The following is a 23,861-nucleotide window of genomic DNA, read 5'->3' as shown; positions in this document are numbered from 1 at the left end:
TGCATTGCCGAATGCCGCCTTTCATAAAACCTGACCGTTTATACCGTTATGATGTCACCATTGAAAGTGTGAAGTCACTAACCCACAGCGGGAACATTTCTCAACTATGAAGTCATGTGTTTCCCTCGGATGTGAACTAACCTATATAGTTCTCCTGTTTAACAACGATTCAATGTCCGACAACATTGCATCGACATAAAAACGACATAAAAACGACAATATTGCCAGCCGATGTAAATTAGCACTTCGGATTAAGACTTTGTTAAAATAAAGGTCGGGAATTACAAACAAGACTTACAGCGCTGGTGATCGCAGATAGCAAATGTTCCGCACAATACAACAGTTGGTGATTATGACGCGCTGACCTAATTCTGCGTCACTCTTTGATGCTACATATTTTCAACAGTTAATCCACGATCATTCTATTGCGAAATTAAATAATTGACCAGAAGAAACCGGCGGCCAAACTTGGCCGATTGAGAAGGTAGCACCGGCGGTCATTCAAGCACTGCTTAGCGGCCATGGCCGCGATGGCCGCCGGCTGCTTTAAGGCTTGTCACTACGGGTACTGTTGTATTGAAAACCGAATGTATCCAGCTGCGATCACCAGCGCTGTAAGTCTTGTTTGCAATTCCCAATGTTTATTTTAACGAAGTGCTAATTTACATCAGCTGGCAGTATTGTCGTTTTTATATCGATTCAATGTTGTCGGACATTGAATCGTTGTTAAAAAAGGAGAACTAGGTTAGTTGACATCCGTGGGTAAAACACGTGTCTTCGTAGTTGAGAATGCTGTGGGTTAGTGTCTTCACACTCTCAATGGTGTTATCATAACGGAATAAATGGTCAGGTTTTATGAAAGGCGGTATGCAGTTGAAACAATTTACTGAGCTGCGAGCAGTTAAAACAATTTAGGGTTGTTAAATGGTCCCGCAATACCGGATTACAATCCCGATAAAGCATTTAATGCGTGGTACAACGATTCTATTGCAGGACGTCGCCCAGACTTCAACAACGCTAAGTGATCATTTTAACAGTTCTGCTGCTGGAAACGAGTTAGCTCGTGCAATTGTGATGCAATTTAACGTCACATGACGTCACAATGCCCCAAAAATCCTAATGTGTTGCCAGTCTGGGGGCCTGACAGGTTGCTTTAATTTTAAACCAAAAAAAAACTATTTTTAACCTATTTCCCCGCCAAATTCTTAAAGTTAAATAAAAGTCAAAACACCAATCTGTGTGAACAAAGCTCGAAATACAGCAATGACTTCGAGGTCTAGAAATTCTTAGACTGGGATCATGGTGCCAGGCTACTAGTATATTGATCAATGCACATAGGTCATGTAAAAGAGCTTACTTTTTATGCAGCAAGGTAATTGAAATATTCTATTATTTTTTAAGGTTTAGACTAATTTACCTATTCATTTAGAGTCACTAGACTAGACTGCTTACTGGTACTAGCTAGAAGTCCTGTAGGCTATCTAACCCTAGTCGCTAAAAAAATCCAAGCAAGCATTTTCTTATGAATATATGCTATGACTATGGTATGATGTCAACAAAACTTTTGAATGTAATGTAAAGGCAAACCAAACGTGGTAGCCTATAGGTTTCATCGAAAGGAAATATGTTTGCAATCGCCTAGTTGGTTAAGTTAAACTTCGGTACGGTACAGTAGCCTAGCTACCGGCCAGCAAAAATTGTCATTTTTACATCGTTTCATTGTCGCCAGACGTTGAAATCGTGTAAAAAAGGAACTTTTGCTGACCAGGTATAAGTTGCAACTGAGAAATATTTACAAAAGCCATTCGATTTGTTCAAAGAACCGAATTAGCCTAACAGTTCGTATTTACATTGATTCAATGTTTGAATACGTTGAATCACTCGGCCTATCGTTTTTCTTTACATTGATTTCACATCTGAACAGGTTGATTCAATGCAAAAAAAAAACTGTTTTGCTGACTGGCGCGCTTGTAAATGCCATGGTCATTTCGACGATCAATTGCAACACCGATTTGCTCCAAAATTTCAAAGTGCGTATCAATAGTTTGGCAACCCATTTTTTCATTACCATGGCAACCAGAGAAAGAGGAGAACTATTCTCACTTTTTCAAAACGCTGGCAGCTAAAGTGTTAACATTGTTGCAAGTTTAATGCTATTTACTTGTGCTATCGTTATTGTATTTTAGCCTCCAAGCACGCAGATTTGGCCGTCGAGAAGGAGCTCTCGGTACGGTAGGCCACGATGGCTGCCGGAAAAAAACACGAGTTTTAAGGCCTGCGAATGATCCATTGGCTTGGTGCTTTGACTTAACCACCGAACAGCAGTAAACATGAGCATGTGTTCATAGTCACCATCAATATCTGCCAGAAATTGCTTAAACTTGTAATGGTTAAGTGCATTTGCATGAATCCAGTTTCTATCACATTACACATTTTTAGTGACTTTCTTGGTGTAAAATGCTGTTTTGTCACATCACAGGGATAACATTATGCTTTTCATGCCATCTGTTTATGAGTCTATAAAGACCTTGATCTTCCCTAACATGGAAGGACACCCATCTGTTGCAACTGAACACAGTTTTGACAGGTCCAAATGTTGCTTCTAGAACAGGGTTTCCCAAACTGTGGTCCGCGGACCATTGGTGGTCCGTGACGAGTGCACAGGTGGTCCATGGCGGTATAACAAGAAATTAAAAAGTCACACATATACGATTATACGTTGTAGGCTACAGTACGTACCCTGTCAAAGATAATTGCCGCAGTTCTTTACAACTTAAATGATTTCGAAAGCTTTTGCTATCCAGTATCGTAAATCTTACTTGTTGCACCTTTGTTGCAGTTAAAAAGTTGTTTACGAAAAATTATCGTATTCCTCAAAACAACATAACAGCATTCATAAAGAAACTCAAGGACATTACCAACAAACCCTTAATTACTACAGAGTTGATTTTCTCTGATGTTAGACAACATTTGGAATTGCTTTCAGCACACTTTAAGAAGTACTTTTTAAAAGAGACATATGAGAATTTTGACTGGATTTTAAACCATTTTGTTGTTACAAAGATTGATTTATCAGGACGCAAAGAAGAAGAATTAGCCAAATTATTTTCTGATCGAACTTTAATGCTTAGTTTTAATCAAACAGCTATTGCATCTTTCTGGTTGAGTGTTGTAGAGGAATACCCATTAGCGGCCATTAATGAAAGTTCAGGCGGCCATGGCCGCCAGCTATTTCGAGGCCTGCATATCAAAATGGTCACAACTTACAACTGCTTTTATATTATACATATTTCCTAAATAGCCCATAGCCCAGGTAGCCGACCATTCACTACATAATATATAAAAATATTTTTCTGGGTTTTGACCGGTTTAAACCTAGTTTTAACCGGTTAAAACCAGGTTTAAACCACTTAGTGGTCAAAACCAGTTTTGACCAGGTTTTGACCACTTAGAAATCAACCCTGCGAGTTTGCCTTTCACAAATAACTCTGAGAATTGATGACTAATGCGATCCCATCCGTCCCATTGATGTTGTCAGTTTTTTAAATAAACAAAAATTGGTTTTATTCATTTTTACCCTTGTAGGCCTATTGATGGTCCGCGAATAAACAGATTCACAAATAGTGGTTCGTGACCCAAAAAAGTTAAAAAAACCCTGTTCTAGAAGACTTGAACGACTTTTACAAAACATAAATAAACTACTTGTTTTTTTGTGAAATGAAATGCAAAGTGAGAAATTGCCTTCAAATGTCTAGCACTGGGGTTTTTTTCCGGTCATTTATCAGTCATTGACTGATTTTTTAGCAAAATGTCTGAAAAAAATATAGTCAGTTCGGTCAAAATGTTCGAAAAAATATATAGTCAATTCGGTCAAAATGTTCGGAAAAAATATAGTCAATCTTGGTTTGTATTAGCTACTTGAAAGGAAATATTTTCATCAGAAAAAATGACCGAAATAAATAAAAAATGACCGAATTTTTTCCAGTCATTTTGGACAAATGACCGAAAAGTCTCAGCAAAAAAACCCAGGTTCAGCATAACTCCTCTGATAGACACAGCTAATTGCTCTGTTTCTGTAGTGTGGAGAACTGTGATTATAAGGCGGTTTCTTTGCTAGCATAAAACAGGCCTCGAAATTCGTTTTTGTTGACGGCGGACAAACGTGTCCGGTTTGAGCAGCTATCTCGGCGGACAAATTAAGTCTCACGGCGGACACACCAGTTTTAGCGTCGATCGTCATGCTTAATCACTTTTTCTTGATAATTCTTCGCCATTTGAGAACTATAGCTACGGTTTAGAAGGCTTTATAAAACTTTAGCGAAGTCACTGACTCTGAAAAGCTTTTATCAAAACAACGACGTGCACTTGAAGAGCCAAAGCGCCGTGTAGCTGCTTAATACGCCGCATAACTGATTAACTTCCACCGAACGAAGTCGTGTGGCTTCTTACGTCACAATGCTCTGAGCACGAGCCGGAAAACTTCTACACTAAAGCTACTATTAAACTTAACTTACCGTAATAAATTTTGCTGGATCTTGCTGTAATAGCCTACTCGTATAATGTAATTTTGTAACCAACCTTGCCTTTTCAATATTACTCGGAGATCAAAGCCAGACATTGTGACGTAAGACTTGAACTAAGTTGCGCGTGATTAGTGTAAAAGTACCGGTAACTCCCATCGGTTCTTAGCGAAGAATTCACCTTTGTTACGCTGATTCAATGTCATTAATCGTTGAAGCAACGTAAAAATCGAAAGTTTTCCTGCTTGAATGGAAGCTAAGGATACAGGACGGTATTCACATTTTCTAGATGCGTGCTAGAATGCGCGGGAAATTGTATTCTCGCAACAATTGTTCGTGTTATGCAATGACGATTTGCATCACTAGTTCTTGTGTTATTTCTCGGCGGACAAATATGACCGATCTAGATGGTACTTCCCGCGGACATCACATGCTGTGACGGCGGACATGACCGCCGTGAATTTCGAGGCCTGATGTAAGTTATGTAACGATCGTGTGTTCTCGCCATTTTAGGCACAAATAAGAATTTTATTGAAGGATAGTTGAAGGCTGCGGTTCAGAATCACTGATGTAGATCTTTCTCCTAAATAATCCCTATAATTTTCTGAACAAACAGATGCCGCCCACTGTAGGCTTTTAATACTGTCTTCACACAAACAAATATATTTTAACCATAAAAATAATGATGGGCAATTTAGAATTCCAAACCCTAAACTATTTGAATTTTGAATAGGATTCCATGGAGCTATATGACCTGGAATTACTTTGTTTAGTCCATGTATTCAATTTTGTGTTATATTGTTTAGTTCATGTGATTTAAATTGAGTCGGCACATTTGAAAGGATACATGACTTTATGCTGCGGTCCGAATGACGCCATCTCTAGGTCGCAAAGTACGAATGACGCAAAACCTGAATGACATAATGCATGAATATTGAATAACGTAAAGCTCGAACGCTGCAATGCATGAATGATACAAAACCTGAATGCCATATTACATGAATAACACAAGATGTGATTATGATTATTCGCACTAAAATTGAGTGTTTTTTTTTAATATGGGAGTAATTTTATTTGTCACGGTAGCAATTTCAATTTTCATTTTTTATACAAACAAAAATATAATTTTGGTAGAGAGTTGACTTTCTTGAACCATAGACAGATAAAACCAAGCAACCACACGGCATTTAACATCATACAATTAGAGTGAACATAAAACTATAAACTACAAACAAAAAATCAGTTATCTCCGTTACTTGAGAAGGGCTAACTTGAGTATGGCCGAAAACGTTTGTAGTTTATAGTTTCATGTTCACTCTAATTGTATGATGTTAAATGTCGTGTGGCTACTTGGTTTTATCTGTCTATAAAACAGAAATTGTTTTTGCACTTAACAAAATAAAATTTGAGACTTGGTTATTTCTAGGGATGGGCAATTCAGAATACCGAATCCAGAAGGATTCGGATCCTAAACTATCCGAATCCAAAATGGCAATAAAACCGGGTAATAAGATTCGGTTTTAAAGATATGCATAAGTCTTGCAATTATGCAAGCTGTCAGCTTGAGACAGTGAACTGAAAAAAAGTGTGGTTTATTCATTTTTTCTTTGCACTGACACCATCCGCACTTTCAAAAACATTTTGCAAGCATTGTGTGCGCACGACGCATGCAACCCTACGTCACTCGCTCGCATGAGCTAAGAAACAAAGAGCGCAATTTTCTTCACGTTTTGTACACATGCACAATCGTAGAATGTTTTTTTTCAATCCACGTGCGTATGCGACAATTCGACTGGTGGCGTAATAACATTGAGCAGATGCTCTTGCTTACAGTCTTTAAAATTAGCATATTTTTACTTCGGCAAAAACGTTGCCTAGGCTAAACGGCAAAAGTTGAAGTTGGCTCGGCAATTGCTGTGAACGTTTATTATGAAAAAATTGTATGAAAACATGTAAGCAAGAAGCGAAAAATATACCGTACTAGAGTAGTTATCACGACCGCACTGTTTGATTTGTTGTGATGTCATAACACCACACGCACGCTGTTAAAAGTTAATTTTGCGTTGATTCAACGTTCGAGTCAGCACAAATCGATTTAATTTTCTCGGCGGGTTATAGGCTAAACGGCAAAAGTTTAAGTTGGCTCGGCAATTGCTGTGAACATTTATTGCGAAAAAATTGTACCAAAACATGTAAACGAGAAGAGAAAAATATACTAGAGTAGTCTATCACAACCGCACTGTTTGATTTGTTGACATTGTTGTGATGTCATAATACCAGAAGTAGCGTTAAAGCGAGCAACGCGATACGCACGCTGTTACGGTAATTCACGTGAAATAACTCATGGAGGAAAAGTAAGTTAATCTTGGGTTGATTCAACGTTCGAGTCAGCACAAATCGATTTAATTTTCCCATTGCGTAACAACAATGCCCAATAAGAAATTTACATTTGTTTTACACTAATTCGACATCTAGTGACGTTGAATACCGTATCATAAAATAACGTTAATTGATCAAGCAGGTACCGGTAACAAATTATTAGCTCCCTGCGAGAAGATTGCCTTGATTTACGTATAAGCTAACATAATTTCAGCACAATTGGGATACTGCGAGCAACACAAAGTCTGTTTGATAAAGAACTAGTTGTCAGAATCATCAGATGCTGTATCAGAGGATGAGGTTGTCGCGTCATCACTGGAATCAGAAACATCAAGAGGCTCATCTCTTGGCTGTAAATCTACACTGTCTTCGCCTTTCGCAATGAAGCGTCCACGTTTCGTGCTTTGATACCCATCCACATTCCACAACGCCTCTTTCGCAGAGCTCCATCAGGGTGTTGACTACGGAACAAATCTATGGCTGTGGCATAACGACTGGGAGGAATGTCTAGCCCTAACCTTACAAGCACTCGTGTGGCCTCTGCATTTTTATAGCCGACACTAATGCGCCATTCATGCATCTGCGTCGGCAACCGCCGACGCTAATTTCGAAGACTGTTGCTAAAGGAGTTGGCTCTGAAATATGTTGGCATACCTGTCACAACAGCATCTTTTGAGTGATGCTTTTCCAGTGCGGGCTTGACGGCAACTAAGCTGTGCTCCCGTTTGACTGGCAGTCATTTGGAATGCCTTAATGTGTTGCACTGCAACAAACATTTACTTTGATTGTGTTGCTTTTGTGTCTAAAATTAACATTGCATGAAATTTTTTATTTTTTTTGCGTTGCTGGAACCTGGAAGGTAATAGGATTCGGTATTCTGGATTCGATTTAATATTCTGGAATAATTCTGGAATAGTGAATTATTCTGAATTGCCCATCCCTAGTTATTTCTCACTAAAACCAATTGTTATATTTTATAGGGTAGTAATTTAATTTGCATAGTAGAATTAGTAAATGGTAGTACAGACGAAATCGGTTAATAGTATACTGCTTAAACGTATCAATCGTTTATTTGAATCAAAACCTGAAATCCCAAACCAAATCCAATCTAATGTTAAGTAAAAATATCGGTTAAGCGTATACCGCTTAAAAGAATAGGTCGGATAAAAGCATCAGGATTTGCTTCACATTTGCATACTTCATTCATTTAATCGTATAATTGTACCCGTAAGCAAAAAGAGAATGTCTCTTTTTGTCTGCAATTGTCAAAGGCGAAATGAAGCAAAGGTGTGACAGACGCATGCGATCAAAACAAAGACAAGTGTCTGTAATCCCAGGCCATAATCTTATGTGCTAGACATCGCACTGCAAACAACCAATTTTCGCACAGCTGGGTTTCATTAAAACAGAAGAGCAGACAAAAGGAATAATCACACTTCCTAATAAAGAAGTTTAAATGCTTTTGATGTCATCCGTCGGCGACTGGCCTTCCAAGGAATGGACGCCGACGAATTATTTCGGCTTGAGAGGGAAACATGTCTAAAAGTTTAAACCAGAAAACTTTGGAGAATTTTTTTAAAATTGCTGAATAAAAGTAGCCTACTGTTGTGAAATGCAGTGCGTAATTTCATTTGTGCAGTTTCGTTCAGTTGAAGAACACTGCAAATTAATTATTTTACCAGACAGCGCAAAAAACTTGAAAAAAAAATCTTTGTGATTTCAAAACAAACAATAAGTGTGAGCTGTGTTTTTCTACAATACCCCTATTTTTGTAGGCCACATTCCGTTCTCAAAACTACACAGCTGGTAGGCTAAAAATAGCACGCTTGAATCAAAAACTTCAACGGCCAAAGTTCGCGTTGTGACGTCACAGAGATCGGTGAGATGAAAACAAGTCCGATTGTCGCAGTTTGCAGAAAAATGCTTTGATCGCACAAGCTCTTCCCAGTCAGCAAAGCTGGTCTTTTTTACATTGATTCAACGTCTGCAGACAATAAATCAATGTAAAAGAACCAGTTTTGCTGGCTGGAACATATCGCATAGTGTTATGTAACAGATAACTAGTAAACTCTTTAAAGTTTAACCAGAATTGTAAACAGTTGTAGCAAGTATCAGTTTGTAATGTGCGTTGCAGCCTAGTCAGCATAGACGTCTTCTCAACAATTACGCCATTCACCACAAACCTTTTTTTTTAGCAAATTGGTTAAACGAATCAATCGTATAATCGTATCAAAACGTCTGGCAAATAGGTGATACGATTAACCGATTTCGTCTGTAGTGGTAAAACTGTGGCTTTTTCACATTGACTCCTCTATTTTTCTGAATCAGTGCCACCATTAGTTAGACAGTGCTGCATTAAAGATGTTTTGGCTGTTTTAGAATCAATTTTTTGCATTGAATTAAAAAATAAAATCAATCTTTCAATTAGGTTAAGTTCTTCATCACATTTTTAACTATGCTACCTTTTATTATCATTAGACATAAACACAATGTTGTCGTTGTGATGTCATGAAAACTTAATTCAACTGCTGAAACGTTTACGGCGTCACAATTCTCATCGCAAAGCAATGAAACTGTTAAAAACTGCAGACTCAACTTGTCAAAAGTATAGATGGACTTGATGAAAGAAAACAGATAAAATTTTTGGATTTAGCTTTGAAAACTACACCAGAAACCATCAACAGTTTAGCAACCGTAACATTAACCGGAATGGCTCGTTTCGGTGAGTCCGATTCGATAAGTTCCCTATTCGGTGAGAGCCCTATTCAGCGATTTTTTTTTAATTATTGGGTACCGTAGCCTAATTATCATTGCTGTTATAGGGGTAGGGGTTACAGGTTAGGGGTTAGAGTCTTATTTCAACGTTTAGCGACGTTAAAACGATGTAAAAGCGGCAATGATAATTAGGCTACGGTACCCAATAATTTTCAAAAAAAAATTACAAAAAAATCACCGAATAGGGCTCTCACCGAAAAAGGCTCTCACCGAATCGGACTCACCGAATAATAGCAGACCCAACATTAACGCAGCACAGTATTATTTTTTGTTCACATTGAGGTCAAGAAAGACATATAAATTTGTTCTGATATCAGAAATTATAACCAAAAAGTTTTCTTCGACGGAATATAAAAGTAAAAAAATGTATGACGACAAAGAACTTTCTAAACTTTTTATTATACCTCCTTTAAGATATGTTTTTGTTGGTTATTAGCCAAGCAAGGCTGTGTGATAATAACAAAACTAGGCTACTGTCGATGCAGGATTGCAGGCGAGCCACCTACTGGTGTAGTCAACTAGGCATGCATAGGCCTCCTGGCAGTAGCATAGCATCTATGGGCATAGGCGTCGATTTTTTTCTTAGAAGAGAGGAATTCTGGGTGGGCAAGAGTTTTCATACAGATTTCATTGAATGAGTGTGTTCGCAAATTCGCATGGTTAGTCTTTCTCACAAAGACTGCGTTTAGCGTCGCTGCAGCAATTAAGCTTTAATAGGTTTGATGTTTGCTTTCTTGCGCCTTTGACTTTGCTTCGTATTTAACTTTTCAATAATGAAATGACAACATTGCGCGGTGCCCCAATTTATACCCAGCAACAAGTTTGTAAGGAAAGATTTGTAAAAAGCGATTGTTTCAGTACGTCTTTAGTCTGTATTGGTTATTTTATTGTCATGTTCATTATGATGTCATATTTATATTCCCTTACGCTAACCTGGAACTGAAGTTTGATTGAGACGTAACAAAAGTGAGACCATTCGGAGAAAAGATCAAACGTGGCTTTCTCTCACCAAGAATTGCCAGCGTGTGGCAGTTGCCATAAAACAAGAAGCGTAAAAGCGTAAAACAGCGTTTTAGCGTAAAACAAGAAGTTGTGCTACAGTTGGTTGGATAATTCAGCGTTTAACAAAAATGGAAATAATTGTAACGAACACTTCATAAGTATCATGAAAACAGGGTGGGCAAAACATATTTTTCCCACCCTCGTTTCACGGCAGGGTGGGCGTCGCCATAGGCGCCGGGTTTTGAAAATTGCCGGGGGGGCAAACTTTCTAGCCGACTGATTGCTTACATTCAAAATGCTGATGTTTGTATGTCAGCATTGATGTTTGTTTGAGTCCATCTGCCATTGTATATTAGGGTGAGCCGTTTTTGACTTTTTTTCGAAATTCAAAAACGGTTAGTCATAAAAAGTGGCACATGCATGAAAAAATTACGTGTGCAAATTTCATCAGTTTGGGGGTGCATCTTCTGCCCCCGCAGGGGAGTCAAAATTTCAATTTTTTGAAAAAAAATGGGAAATTTCACTTTCCGTTTTAACATACTTTTTTTTATAATTTTTTTTTCTGCTAGTTATAAATTGTAAGTGGGATGTACCCCATTGTACCCAGAACCTTCCTGTGTAAAGGCATGTTCGAAGCTTAAGGTTTACTGCCCCCGCATCGACGACCAAAATGCTGAATTTTCACCAATTTGAGATGCTATTTTGTCATTACTCAATAAACAAACTTGTCGCAAAAGGGCGAGATGGTGTTAACGCTGTACGCTCATTTATGTTCTGTCCATTAACTTTGCAGGATGATACGAATGAAGTCCGAACATCAGTACATATTTATGATAAAGAGTTACAAAAAAATAATGAATAACCTTTTGAAGTCAAATTCTAGAGGTGGGCCTAAATTTCAGCAAAATTTGGACCAAATGAAAATATCTGCAAAGCAAAAATATTTGAAATCGGTTGTTGTAGCCTGAGTGTTCCAATTTTCTGCAATGTACTTTCCCGCAGGAAAATCGTGTCCCTGTTACAGAATAACAGTTCCTTCTTGATCAAAGAACAACTCACATAATGGTGATTGATAAACATGATAAATCGGCCACAAAATCTAATTTTAAACGTTTTCCGAGGAGAGTCACAAGATCAGAACAATTGTGATGTTTACGTGAAGACCCAGGAGCAGGCACAAGTAACGCTTTGGTTAAAACACCTTTAACTTCTTATTCAAGCTCAGAAGCTTTGTGATCCAATGAAGAACGCTGCGAAGATTTTGATTATCAACCCAGTTTTGCCTCGGAAAACCCCAGAAAAAGCAAGGTTACTTCCAGTTTAGTAGTAGGCTATTTGCTGAATCATGCGATCGTACTGGTATTTCAGATAGGTCTGCAGCACTTATTGCTTCATCACTTCTACAAGATGCGGGAGTTGTAACGGATAGCGAATCTCAATTAGTCATAGATAAAAGCAAAGTGAGAAGGGCGAGAAAAAAATTGAGGTTTACAACTCAAATGGAACGTAGGCCTATCATGTGCCTAAATTTGCAAAGCATATATTTTGATGGCCGAAAAGATTAAACCATCAAACAAAATAATATTGCTGGGCAACTTCGAAAACATTTCGCAGTTGAGGAGCACAACACTTCACTTGAGGAGCCAAGTTCTCATTTCGTTAGTCATTTTACTGTAGCCAACTGATCTAATGTGTCAATAGCTACCGGGATTCTTGAATATCTTGGATCCAATAAAATTAGCTACGATAATGTAATGGCAATTGGATGCGATGGAACCGCAATAAACACAGGTCAAAAAGGCGTCGTGATAAAGCTCCTGGAAGATCATTTCCAAAAGCCACTTTAATGGTTAATATGCCTAATGGTTAATATGGTTAATATAGTAATGAATTGCCTCTTAAGTCTTAGGCATCTTATGAAAGATATGGCAATGCTAGCAGACCTGATAGCTTCACTGGGCCCATTATAAAGCAGCTAGCCACTGTCACACAATTAGATGTTGTAAAATATAGAGCAGTTCCGGCACCAGAGATTGAAATTGATGAAAATGACCTCAGCCCCGACCAAAAATATCTTCTACACATGCACTGAAATGTGAATAGTGAAATAGTGAATAGTAAATGTGAATAGTAAATGTGAATAGTGAATAGTGAAATGATTCTCAGAGAAATAGAAGGTATTGATGAGGGGTTTTAGTGAACGGCATCTCATTAAACAATATTCGCTATGCTGATGACACTGTGCTCATAGCGACATCCCCGGATGGTTTACAAACACTAATTAACAAAACTTCAGACATCAGTGCAAAATATGGAATTGAAATTAATGACAAAAAAACAAAATGCATGACTATCTCCAAACAAAGTCCTGAACCCCACTTTGTACTTCACCAGAGAGGCAACACAATTGAACAGGTGTCTTCTTTCAACTATCTTGGTTCTCTCTTAACAGCGGACGCACGATGTAAGAAAGAGATACGAAGAAGAATAGGCCTAGCTAAAGACGCTTTTAATAGACTACGACCTATTCTATTGGATCGCAAGCTTTCTATTCTTCTGAAGGTGCGACTTCTCAAAGTGTTAGTGTGGTCTGTTCTCCAGTGCGGTTGTGAAACATGGACCTTCAACACAGAAACTAGGCGTAACATTGAAGCAGCTGAAATGTGGTTTTACAGAAGAATGCTCAGGATTTCATATACTGATCACATCACAAATGCAGAAGTTTTAAACCAGGTACATCAAGATAAGGAACTATTGAACAACATAACTCAAAGGCAACTCAAATTTCTCGGTCACATTATCAGAAAAGAAGATTTCGAAAATCTCTGTCTAAGCGGCCGCCTTCTCGGGAAACGTGCTCGTGGCAGACAAAGAACAACATTTATATCTAATTTCAATACATCAATCAGCCAACCAAGAACACTTTGGGACACTGCGCGACAAAGGGAACACTGGAAAAATTTACGAACTGAGCATCTAGTTCATCAAAGGCCGCATCGGCTATGATACTGTTGATGATGATGACACATGCACAGAGCAGTGAAAAGTGGAGATATATCAATTCACTTCGCATATAGGAGTCTAGGTATGATGATTGATGAACCACTCAAGATGGTTGAACACAGCCAGTAGAATTCTACGTTTATATGTTGCATCTAACGCGTCAGCTGTATTGGTGGAACGTGTGGACTATATTATGAATGTTTATATTCCAGTATGGTTTGCCATTATAAAGGAAAGCAATTTCACTAATGGCCAAAAACATTTCTTTAAAATTCTACACTCTGCTCAGAAGCTATAGAATAAAGCTCGCAATATCCTCAACAAAGTAATATAGAGGAATGTGTTTTATGCCCATCCTGAAAACATTTTGATTGCAATCATATGTTATACCAAAGACTATGTAAGGGCATTAGGATGAAGAACAATTTTCAATGCAAAAATATTATCACCTCACAGCACTCGTCAGCAAAAATTCACCCTGTCAATATTGCAGTTCAGTTCCGAACGTTACTTTGAGATGATAGACTGGCAAAATATTCCAGTTACGGAACCCCCAAGCGATGCGTGGTGTTGACAGCAATGTGATAAAAAAGCACAATACTATAATTTTCTGAAGTAAATTATAGTATTGCGTTTTATAGCTGCAACTGATCTAACGTAGCCTACTATTGCTTTTAATTTAAGCAAGATTACGTCTTATAGTTTGTCAGTTCGTATCATCCTGCAAAGGTAGTGGACAGAACATAAATGAGCGTACAGCGTTAACACTATCTCGCCCTTTTGCGACAAGTTTGTTTATTGAGCAATGACAAAATTCCATCTCAAATTGGTGAAAATTCAGCATTTCGGTCGTCGATGCGGGGGCATTAAACCTTAAGCTTCAAAGATGCCTTTACATAGGAAAGTTCTGGGTACATCCCACTTACAATTTATAACTAGCCAGAAGAAAAATTATAAAAAAATATATGTTAAAACGGAAAGTGAAATTTCCCATTTTTTTTCAAAAAATTGAAAGTTTGACCCCCCTGCGGGGGCAGAAGATGTACCCCCAAACTGATGAAATTTTGCACACGTAATTTTTTCATGCATGTGCCACTTTTTATGACTAGCCGTTTTTAAATTTCGAAAAAAAGTCAAAAACGGCCCACCCTATTGTATATCACCAAGCTTTATAATGTAGGCTCAGGCCTTGAAATTCACGGCCGACATGTCCGCCGTCACAGCATGTGATGTCCGCGGGAAGTGCCATCCAGATCGGTCATATTTGTCCGCCGAGAAATAACATAGGAACTAGCGATGCAAATCGTCATTGCATAACACGAACAATTGTTGCGATAATATATTTTCCAGCGCATTCTAGCGCGCATCTAAAAATGTGCATACTGTATCCCTTACCGTAGCTTCCATTCAAAGAGGAAAACTTTCGATTTTTACATTGCTTCAACGATTGATGACATTGAATCAGCGTAACAGAGGTGAATTCTTCGCTAAGAATCGATAGAAGTACAGGTACTTCCACACTAATCACGCGCAATTTAGTTCAAGTTTTACGTCACAATGTCTGGCTTTGATCTCCGAGTAATAATGATACGGCAAGGTCGGTTACTAAATTAGATTATACGAGTAGGCTATTGCGGCAAGATGCAACAAAATTTGTTAAGTTTTGGTATTATATACACTTATACAGTATGAAAGAAAAGACCCAAGGAAAATTCACTTTCGCTCACATGACACACAAAAATAAACTTAAAGAAAAAAGCCTGTTAAACTTTGCGCAGCAGAAAATAATAGCGTTGGTGTAGAAATTTTCCGACTCCTGCCAAGAGCATTGTGACGCAATAAGCCACACGACCTTGTTCGGTGGAAGTTAATCAGTTATGTGACGTATTGACCAGCTACACGGCGCTTTGACTCTTCAAGCGCAAGTCGTTGGTCTGATGAAAGCCTTTCAGAGTGACTTTACTGAATTTTTAAAAAGCCTTCTAAATCCGTAGTTATAGTTCTGAAATGGCGAAGAATTATTATCAAGATAAAGTGATTAAGCATGACGATCGACGGCTAAAACTGGTGTGTCCGCCGTGCGACTTAATTTGTCTGCCGAGATAGCTGCTAAGACCGGACATGTTTGTCCGCCGTCAACAAAAACTAATTTCGAGGCCTGTAGGTAGGGCTACCATATGTCCTCTTTTAAGAGGATTTGTCCTCTTTTTTGAAGAAAAATAAATTGTCCTCCGAGGACACCCAAAAATGCTCAAATGTCCTCTTTTTTACATTTTCAGTTTTCTTGCTCATATTTTCAACAGGATTTCATTGTTATGTGACTTTTTCGCAATTTCCAACCATTTCTGTACCAATGCAACATGTTGAATTATAGATTTTTAAAAAAACATTGACGTACTATTTGATCTGCTGTTCTAAACAATCTTAGACGTTTATTAAAACATACTAGGCCTACATTGCTTTGCGATTGTCTTAAGTAGCCAAATAGTGGTCAGCGATGAGTGCGAGTGGAACTGCAAATCCACTTGGGAAAAAATTCCTCATTTGAGGAAATCTGATCAACAAATTTATGAAAATGAAAAATTGTGACAAAATAATAAAAAAAAAAGAAATGCAGTAAATCACAAAAAATAAAGCATTAAAAAACGCAAAAACTTGCAAAGGAGTTTGACATATTTACATTTTAAGCTTCTCACACTTTTAAAATAAATTATTGTTTTTTCCAAATCTATTTTGTATTGATTCAGCGCTTGTAAACATTGCTGATTACCAACTTAATAGTTTGGCTAATTTGTCAAGTGAAGCAAATCGAAAAAAATATCCAATGTGCATTGTGCATAACATAAGTATTTCAAAAATAACAATTTTAAAATAAATTGTGGCGTGGATGCTTACAACTTATAAATGTGGATGCAAATGTAGAATGAATTTAATCTATGATGCAGTCACAATAGTACAAGGAAGGTAACAGCCTTTTAGTTGAGTCTGTCTTGATCATCTCATTAACGGCTCTACACAACTTCAGTTATACCAGTGTTTCTCAATCTTTTGTGGTTCATGACCTCTTTGCGACCCCCATGAAGTGACCTTCGCGACCCCCAGGTTGAGAAACACTGAGTTATACAGTATTTCTGTTTTGTCGCAACAAATCGGCTTGCAAAAAACAAATTTGTCTGGGTTTTTTGTGTCTGTTTTTTTTGCCGTAACTTTTGCTGCATAAGTCTATAACTGTCCAAAAGGATGTCGAAAATTCTTCATACGTAACAATCTACTTGTATTTTACCCGCTGGCGAAACGTGTCCTCTTTTTAGGCGATGAAAATATGGTAGGCCTACTGTAGGCTACTTTGAATTATATGCTGGTCACTTTGAACTTCAGCTCTTAATACGCGTAGGCCGTAGATACTAAACTGAGCAAATCGCACCTCGTTATTGACACTCCCAAGAAAAAACAAAGCGGAAGAAATGAAGAAAAACGTTTTTCAATCATTGTTACTATGCTTCAACGGCACCATGCTGGCGTTTATCAGCTACTGTACTTCTGTTTCTTTTGTTATCTTAGGAGCAGCGCTCTTGTTGCAACAAGTAGATCTTTTAATTGAGATCGATCCGCAATGAAGGTCAAACTAACGCAAATCTAAACTTAGAAACATTTGATTTAGGATTTTTTCTAAATAATTTGCGGGGGGGCAGCCACCCCGAGCTAAATTCACGGGGGGGCGCCGCCCCCCCGCCCCCCTGGAGTCGGCGCCTATGTCTATGGGGCATGGGGGGCACATGTTCCCCCAATCATTTTAACGCTCAGTAAAACTTTTTTATTGTTTGTTGAAAACAAAATTTTTCATATGGTTGGTTTAAAACTTTTTTGAATTAAGAAGTTCTAAGGGTATGGGGAGAGGGGAGGTGTGCAGGTCACCAGTCACTTAAATTGTGCAATTTATGCTCTTGAAAGTTTTCTGTTTTGAAACTCGAATGCAAGACAAGAAATAGGCTAGTAGTGGCATTCCAAGAATACATCATTAATGAAGTTGTTGTTTTTTAATCTTTTGGTCACATCTGAGTTTTGGTCGTTTTTCATCTTTTAGTTGGCAACTGAAGTTAGTAAGATCAAAACTAGTCAAGTAAGGGTTTGTTGTTTTGCTATTTGGAGACATAATCAATTTTAAGGAAAAGCATTTCTATGCGTGGCTTGCGTGCGTTTCTGCATTGCTAAAATCTTTATTAGATATTTGGTCCTAACGGGTCTACCCCTTCCATTGAGGGAGATATCTGAACTTTTTTATCATTATATTGCCATGCACTTTATTACATAATGCAGGCTATCATGTATTTATGATCTAATTTTATTTATCACTAATCAATGCAAATTACCTAATCATTTTGTCTACCGGTACATCAAAGTTTAAGAAAAATGAAGATAAAGTTTTATTTTATCTAGGCCAACAGCAATTACCTGTTGCCTAGTCAAGCAATTTTCTGTCGTGAAATTTAAGTAAAAAAAATGTTCCTGTGGTATCGAAGTTTTTAAATTTTGTGCCTACTTTGAGCTTAGTTGGGCTGCATGAAACAAAACTAAGCTAACATCAAACCACCGATTTGAATAACCGGTCTATTTTTCACTAGCCGCCATAGGCGTCGAAATAGGGTGGGCCGGGTGGGCGACGCCCACCCTGCCGTGAAACGAGGGTGGGCAAAATATGTTTCGCCCACCCTGTTTTCATGACACTTATGAAGTGTTCGTTACAATTAAGCTATTTCCGTTTTTGTTAAACGCTGGACTATCCAACCAACTGCAGCGCAACTTCTTGTTTAACGCTATGTCTCTCGCTAGGTATCCGACAGAACAAAGCAATTCCGTAAAAACGCTGCGTTGAAAAAAATGTAGTACTCCAGGCCTCGAAATTCGTTTTTGTTGACGGCGGACAAACGTGTCCGGTCTGAGCAGCTATATCGGCGGACAAATTAAGTCGCACGGCGGACACACCAGTTTTATTGGCAATCGTCATCTGAGACTTTTCGGTCATTTGTCCGAAATGACTTGAAAAAATTCGGACAATTTTTATTTATTTCGGTCATTTTTTCTGATGAAATTATTTCCTTTCAAGTAGCTGACACCAACCAAAATTTGCACTTCCTGACTAGCTACAACGTTAAGTTTTGCTCAGAAACGTTGTCGTGTTTTATCTGAAAAAGGTTTGAACAGACAAACGTTTCTTCAACGTTCATCAGCGAAACTCAACCTTGCAACACCCGGCCGCAGACATCTTTTATTGTACACTAACATACGTTCAAAAATAACGCAAAACAAAAATACAGTACAACGGAAAGGAATAAAAACAAGTAAGAATGACCAAATAAAAAAACACGTTAGGCTACGCTCTAATGGTTCGCAATTACAAAGTGATTTAATTTAACAATTTCACCTCTCATGTTGTGGCGTGCTCGCTTCGCGTTACTGTGCCAGTGCGCATATGCCGTGTCATAATTGAATGTTTTGTATGATGCAGCATTTTACCTCAAACGCATAAGTTCATCTGCAGTTGAACAACGCAAGCGATTTTATGTTGGAGTTCGCAACCGAGAAATTTTGACCGAATTGACTATATATTTTTTCGGACATTTTGACCGAATTGGCTATATTTTTTTCGGATATTTTGCTAAAAAATCGATCAATAACCGATAAATGACCGAAAAAAAAAAACCCAGATTGTCATGCTCAATTACTTCATCTTGATAATTCTTCGCCATTTGAGAACTATAGCTACGACGGCTTTTTAAAATTTCAGCGAAGTCATTCTGAAAGGCTTTCATCAGACCAACGACGTGCGCTTGAAGAGTCAAAGCGCCATGTGGCTGCTAAATACGCCGCATAACTGATTAACTTCCACTAAACGAGGTCGTGTGGCTTTTTGCGTCACAATGCTCTTTGTTACGGTGATTCAATGTCATCAATCGTTGAAACAACGTAAAAATCAAAAGTTTTTCTGCTCGAATAGAAGTTGAAGGATACAGTGTTCACATATTCTAGATGCGCTAGAATGCGAGAAAATTATATTCTCGCAACAATTGTTCGTGCTATGCAGTGACGATTTGTATCGCTAGTTCCTCTGTCATTTCTTGGCGGACAAATATGACCGATCTAAATGGTACTTCCCGCGGACATCACATGCTGTGACGGCAGACATGTCCGCCGTGAATTTCGAGGCCTGTACTCACTGCATTGTTGTTGCTACGGTAACTGCCACACGCTGGCAATTCCTAGTGAGAGAAAGCTACGTTTGATCTTTTCTCCAAATGGTCTCACTTTCGTTACGTCACGGTTAAACTTCAGTTCCGGGTCAGCGTATGGGAATATGAATATGACATCATAATGAACATGACAATAAAATAACCGATACAAACTAAAGACGTACTGAAACAATCGCTTTTTACAAATCTTTGCTTTTTACTAGTGTTGTATGTTGACGGCGTCAAATTTTTGTTGACGCTGAAGCTAGCGCTGTCAGTTTATTTTTTAGTTGACGGAAGTGATAGCGCCGTCAAATATTTTGCCGATTTTAAGCGTCACGCGCTATGCGTCATTTTTTGTTTTCATGGAAAATCTCGTTTCACAATGTGTTCTGGCCAGCGCGACTTATCCGAATTACCCGCTTTCGCGTTGGTTGAAATGGTTACCTAGAATACAAGCGGAAGAAGTTCGCCAAATGTTGATCACTTATATCGTGAGCAGTAGGCTATCGAGAACGAGGGATCAGTGAGAGAAAGCGAAAAATCAATGAATGTCATCGCGGAGGTTGAAGATACTTTATTTGTTCTATGCCCCTGAAAAGAGCAATGCTGGTGCAGTGGACCTCGTTAAAAAATGTATATATGCTAAGCCATCACAGCACGCTTGGAACAGTGATAAGCTACCTTTCCGAGTAAACGTTTTTAAGACTTGTTTTTGAAATACACCATCCAGCGCTGCTGTGGAATGCATGTTATCACTTGGAATAATAGCGCTAGAAATTAGCGCTGACGCCGTCAATTTCTTTGAGAGCTGACGCAGCACTTTAGCCGTAAAATTTTTAGGCAATTCGGGCTGACGCCGTCAATTTATTTCATTGACGCGTCCAACACTGCTTTTTACAAATCAAAATGCGGCAAATCCGAAGTCGCCACTTTAAAGATAACAGGTCACGAGATGCGCTTTTTAAATCGCAAAGGAAAACATAAAAGAAGTTTGTTTAGTTTAGCAGCGCTAATAAGATCGAAAGGAGCAGGAAAGCAAACATCAAACCTATTATAGCTTAATTGCTGCAGCAATGCGCAGTCTTTGTGAGAAAGACTAACCACTGCGAATTTGCGAACATACACATTCAATGAAATCTGTTTGAAAACTCTCGCCCACCCAGAATTCCCCTCTTCTAAGAAAAAATCGACGCCTATGCTAGCCGCTAATCTAATTTTTTAGTAGGCTTTGGTTTTGAATTTTGATGTAGCTTTATTGGAACTACTTGATTTAATCTTAACATGAAAAATTTGACTTTTTGTTAAGATCTGATTTTGGTGAGTTACATATATTGCTTTTATGTTCAAAAGTTTTTCACAAAGTTTTCTTTCAATTTGACAGAAAATTTTTTATTTTCTATTTAAAAATCGTAGCAATTTGGTTTTGTTATGAGTTTGAAAACATATGAAAATGCAGGAGAATATTATAACACAGAAAAAGCAAATTGAGCAAATTTGCATAAGTGCTTGATCAAGGTATGTGAACTATAGTTTTTATCATAAAACACTGTTTGACAGCAAGTCCAAACCTAATCCGTCTTCGAAAACAAAATAGTGTAACTCACCTTCTGTGTTCTTGAAGCGGCAAGGAATGAGATTAGCTGCCGGAAGCAGACTTAGCCTACATTTTGAGTTTGCCAAAGGCTTCTTGTAAGAGTTCCCTGCAGAGGTGTTTATTAAGATTAAAAAGCTACAAATGAATAAGTGGCAGTTTATCTGTATTTAGTTAAGCGGAAAAATATTAAATTGGTCCTGTGGCAAATGAAATTACTAGCCGTATTTAAACAACAATTAAGTACTTTTAGTGAGAAATAGCCAAGTTTCATCTTTATTTTGTTAAGTGCATAAAACAATTTTAATACTTTTGTTTGTATAAAAAGTAAAAATTGAAATTGCTACCATGACAAATGAAATTACTAGGCTACCGTATTCAATTAATTTTAGTTCGAAATAATCAAACCTCACGTCATTCATGCATTGCGTCACTCGTGCCTTGCAGCCTAGGGATTATGTAATTTGCGATCGTGTCATTCGGACCACAGTATTAAGTCGTACACCGTGTTTGCAACACCTTCAGAAAAGCCGAAGATGAAAAGGAAATAAAAAAAGTTCACACTAACTTTTTATTTACTTAACTACATTAATTTAATTTATTTATTGGCCAAACCTGCGATTTAAATTTTCCAATAAAATCGGGCTGTGTCCACATATTGTGAGCTAGCCTATATCAAACTATTGCAACAACTGATGCATAAAATATAGGAAAAGTGATGATACAGACCTGGCAATTGTTCACGTAGTCGTAAGGTCAACCATAGAAAATATGAAATTGTTTGCAACTTTGCATTGTGTGTTCTCTTTATGGCTGCATTCAAATCTTTTTTCAAACTTGCATTATTATGTGTGGGTGTCATTTATGAAAAGGCATGCACAGTTGCACACTGCACAGTTGCACACTGCACAGTTTGCCTCAATTGGATGGAAAAATCTCAAGGTTGCTTTACTTGATGATATTTTCAATTTCATTTCAAACTGACAATTCAACATTAATTAAATAAAGCCAAACTTAACGGTACACAAAATGTTGCACGACAACCGTCAACCGTTGCACACTGATATGTGGATCTGCAAATAGTGGATTACAATCGTTTAGGCTGAAAATTTGCAACTTTAAGAAATCTTTCAGAATTCTTGCCCCTCTGAAGTTAGCTTACTTCAGTAAAAATCGATGTGAAATGCACAGCGATATAATGGAATTAGGTTATAACTTAGTTGATGATTTCCCTGAAAAATCTGTACGGTATTATAATATAATTCCGATAAATTAACAGATGTCGCCATGGGATGTTATAAAACCAATTGTATTTTAATCATGACATGCTGTTTGGCAGCATGTCTACACCCAAGCATTTTTTTACAGCGCTTTAGCACCTAATCGGTATTTGGTAATCTTCAAAAAAGCCTGTCTTTTCTGAACCGAGATATCTCTGAGTCAGGCCATTTTGCAAAGTATTGTTATTTGTAGTTTCTCCATTTTGATTTGTTTCTGTGTCTGCACATTGAAGCCATATTAGCATCAGATGTGATTATAGCCTACCTCTCTGAAAGGTCTATAGTATAAACATAAAGAGCCTTTATAGATTTGTAAAAGAGCTCCGTAAAAAGCTCTTTTTAAGAGCCTTTTAGAGCTCATTGTTTTTCAATTACATTGACCAGGTGTTTCTGCTATTTTGTTCCTAGGTCTGAATTGTTTCTACGAATTCTTCTATATGTATCAAACAGCTAAGTGCAAGCACAGAAATCAATTTCAAATGAAAAGCTACAAATGACATCAATTTCTGAAAACAATAAGCCTTTTTAGTCCGTTTTTTTTTTTCATAAAACACTTTATTTTGTTTATTTGTATTTTAAAATCAACAATTTTGCTATTTTTCTGTTTCCTGTTTGTTTTTCAGTTAATGGTTGTTGTAAGAAACCTTATGTAGCCTACTTGTACTGGTTGCACATAACTTTCTGTCGTTTTTGTACTTTTCTTATTGACTTATTTGTGATGCTTTGACCACTTTTATTTGCAACTACCAACTACCTTCTTATTTATGGAACAACATATGAATATAGCATCACTTACTGTGCCCACTTAAATATCTATTGTTTTCACTAGTCTTCGTGGAGATTATGATGGAGAAAGATTTACCTATGCTCAATCACTTGTATTTTTTCAATGCATTGTTAATGCAGTCTTTGCACACATAAGTAAGTATTAAACATTTATTTTTTTGTATTATTTTATTAACATTTTTTTATTTCCATCAATTAGTTGCATTTCAACTTTTTCCTGCTTAATGTTTATTTTTTTTTTCAATGTTGCGCCTGATAATTGCTAGGTCACCTAGCATGAAACCTTAGATAGCGG

General features: G+C 37.7%; 1 protein-coding gene across 1 annotated transcript in view; it reads left to right on the top strand.

Annotated features, from left to right (window-relative positions):
- The window catches only part of LOC145768832 (solute carrier family 35 member B1-like), a 60,864-nt gene that overhangs the window by 7,140 nt on the left and 29,863 nt on the right, over positions 1 to 23,861 (top strand). The window contains exon 2 of the mRNA XM_082580434.1: positions 23,610 to 23,701. Within this exon, the coding sequence (XP_082436560.1) occupies positions 23,610 to 23,701 (92 nt within the window). The remainder of the gene's footprint in view (positions 1 to 23,609; positions 23,702 to 23,861) is intronic.

The sequence above is a fragment of the Aplidium turbinatum genome, chromosome 4 (genome assembly GCF_918807975.1).
Source record: "Aplidium turbinatum chromosome 4, kaAplTurb1.1, whole genome shotgun sequence".
Lineage (NCBI taxonomy): Eukaryota > Metazoa > Chordata > Ascidiacea > Aplousobranchia > Polyclinidae > Aplidium > Aplidium turbinatum.
The sequence above is the reverse complement of the archived record's forward strand: the minus strand, read 5'-3'. Positions and strand labels throughout refer to the sequence as shown.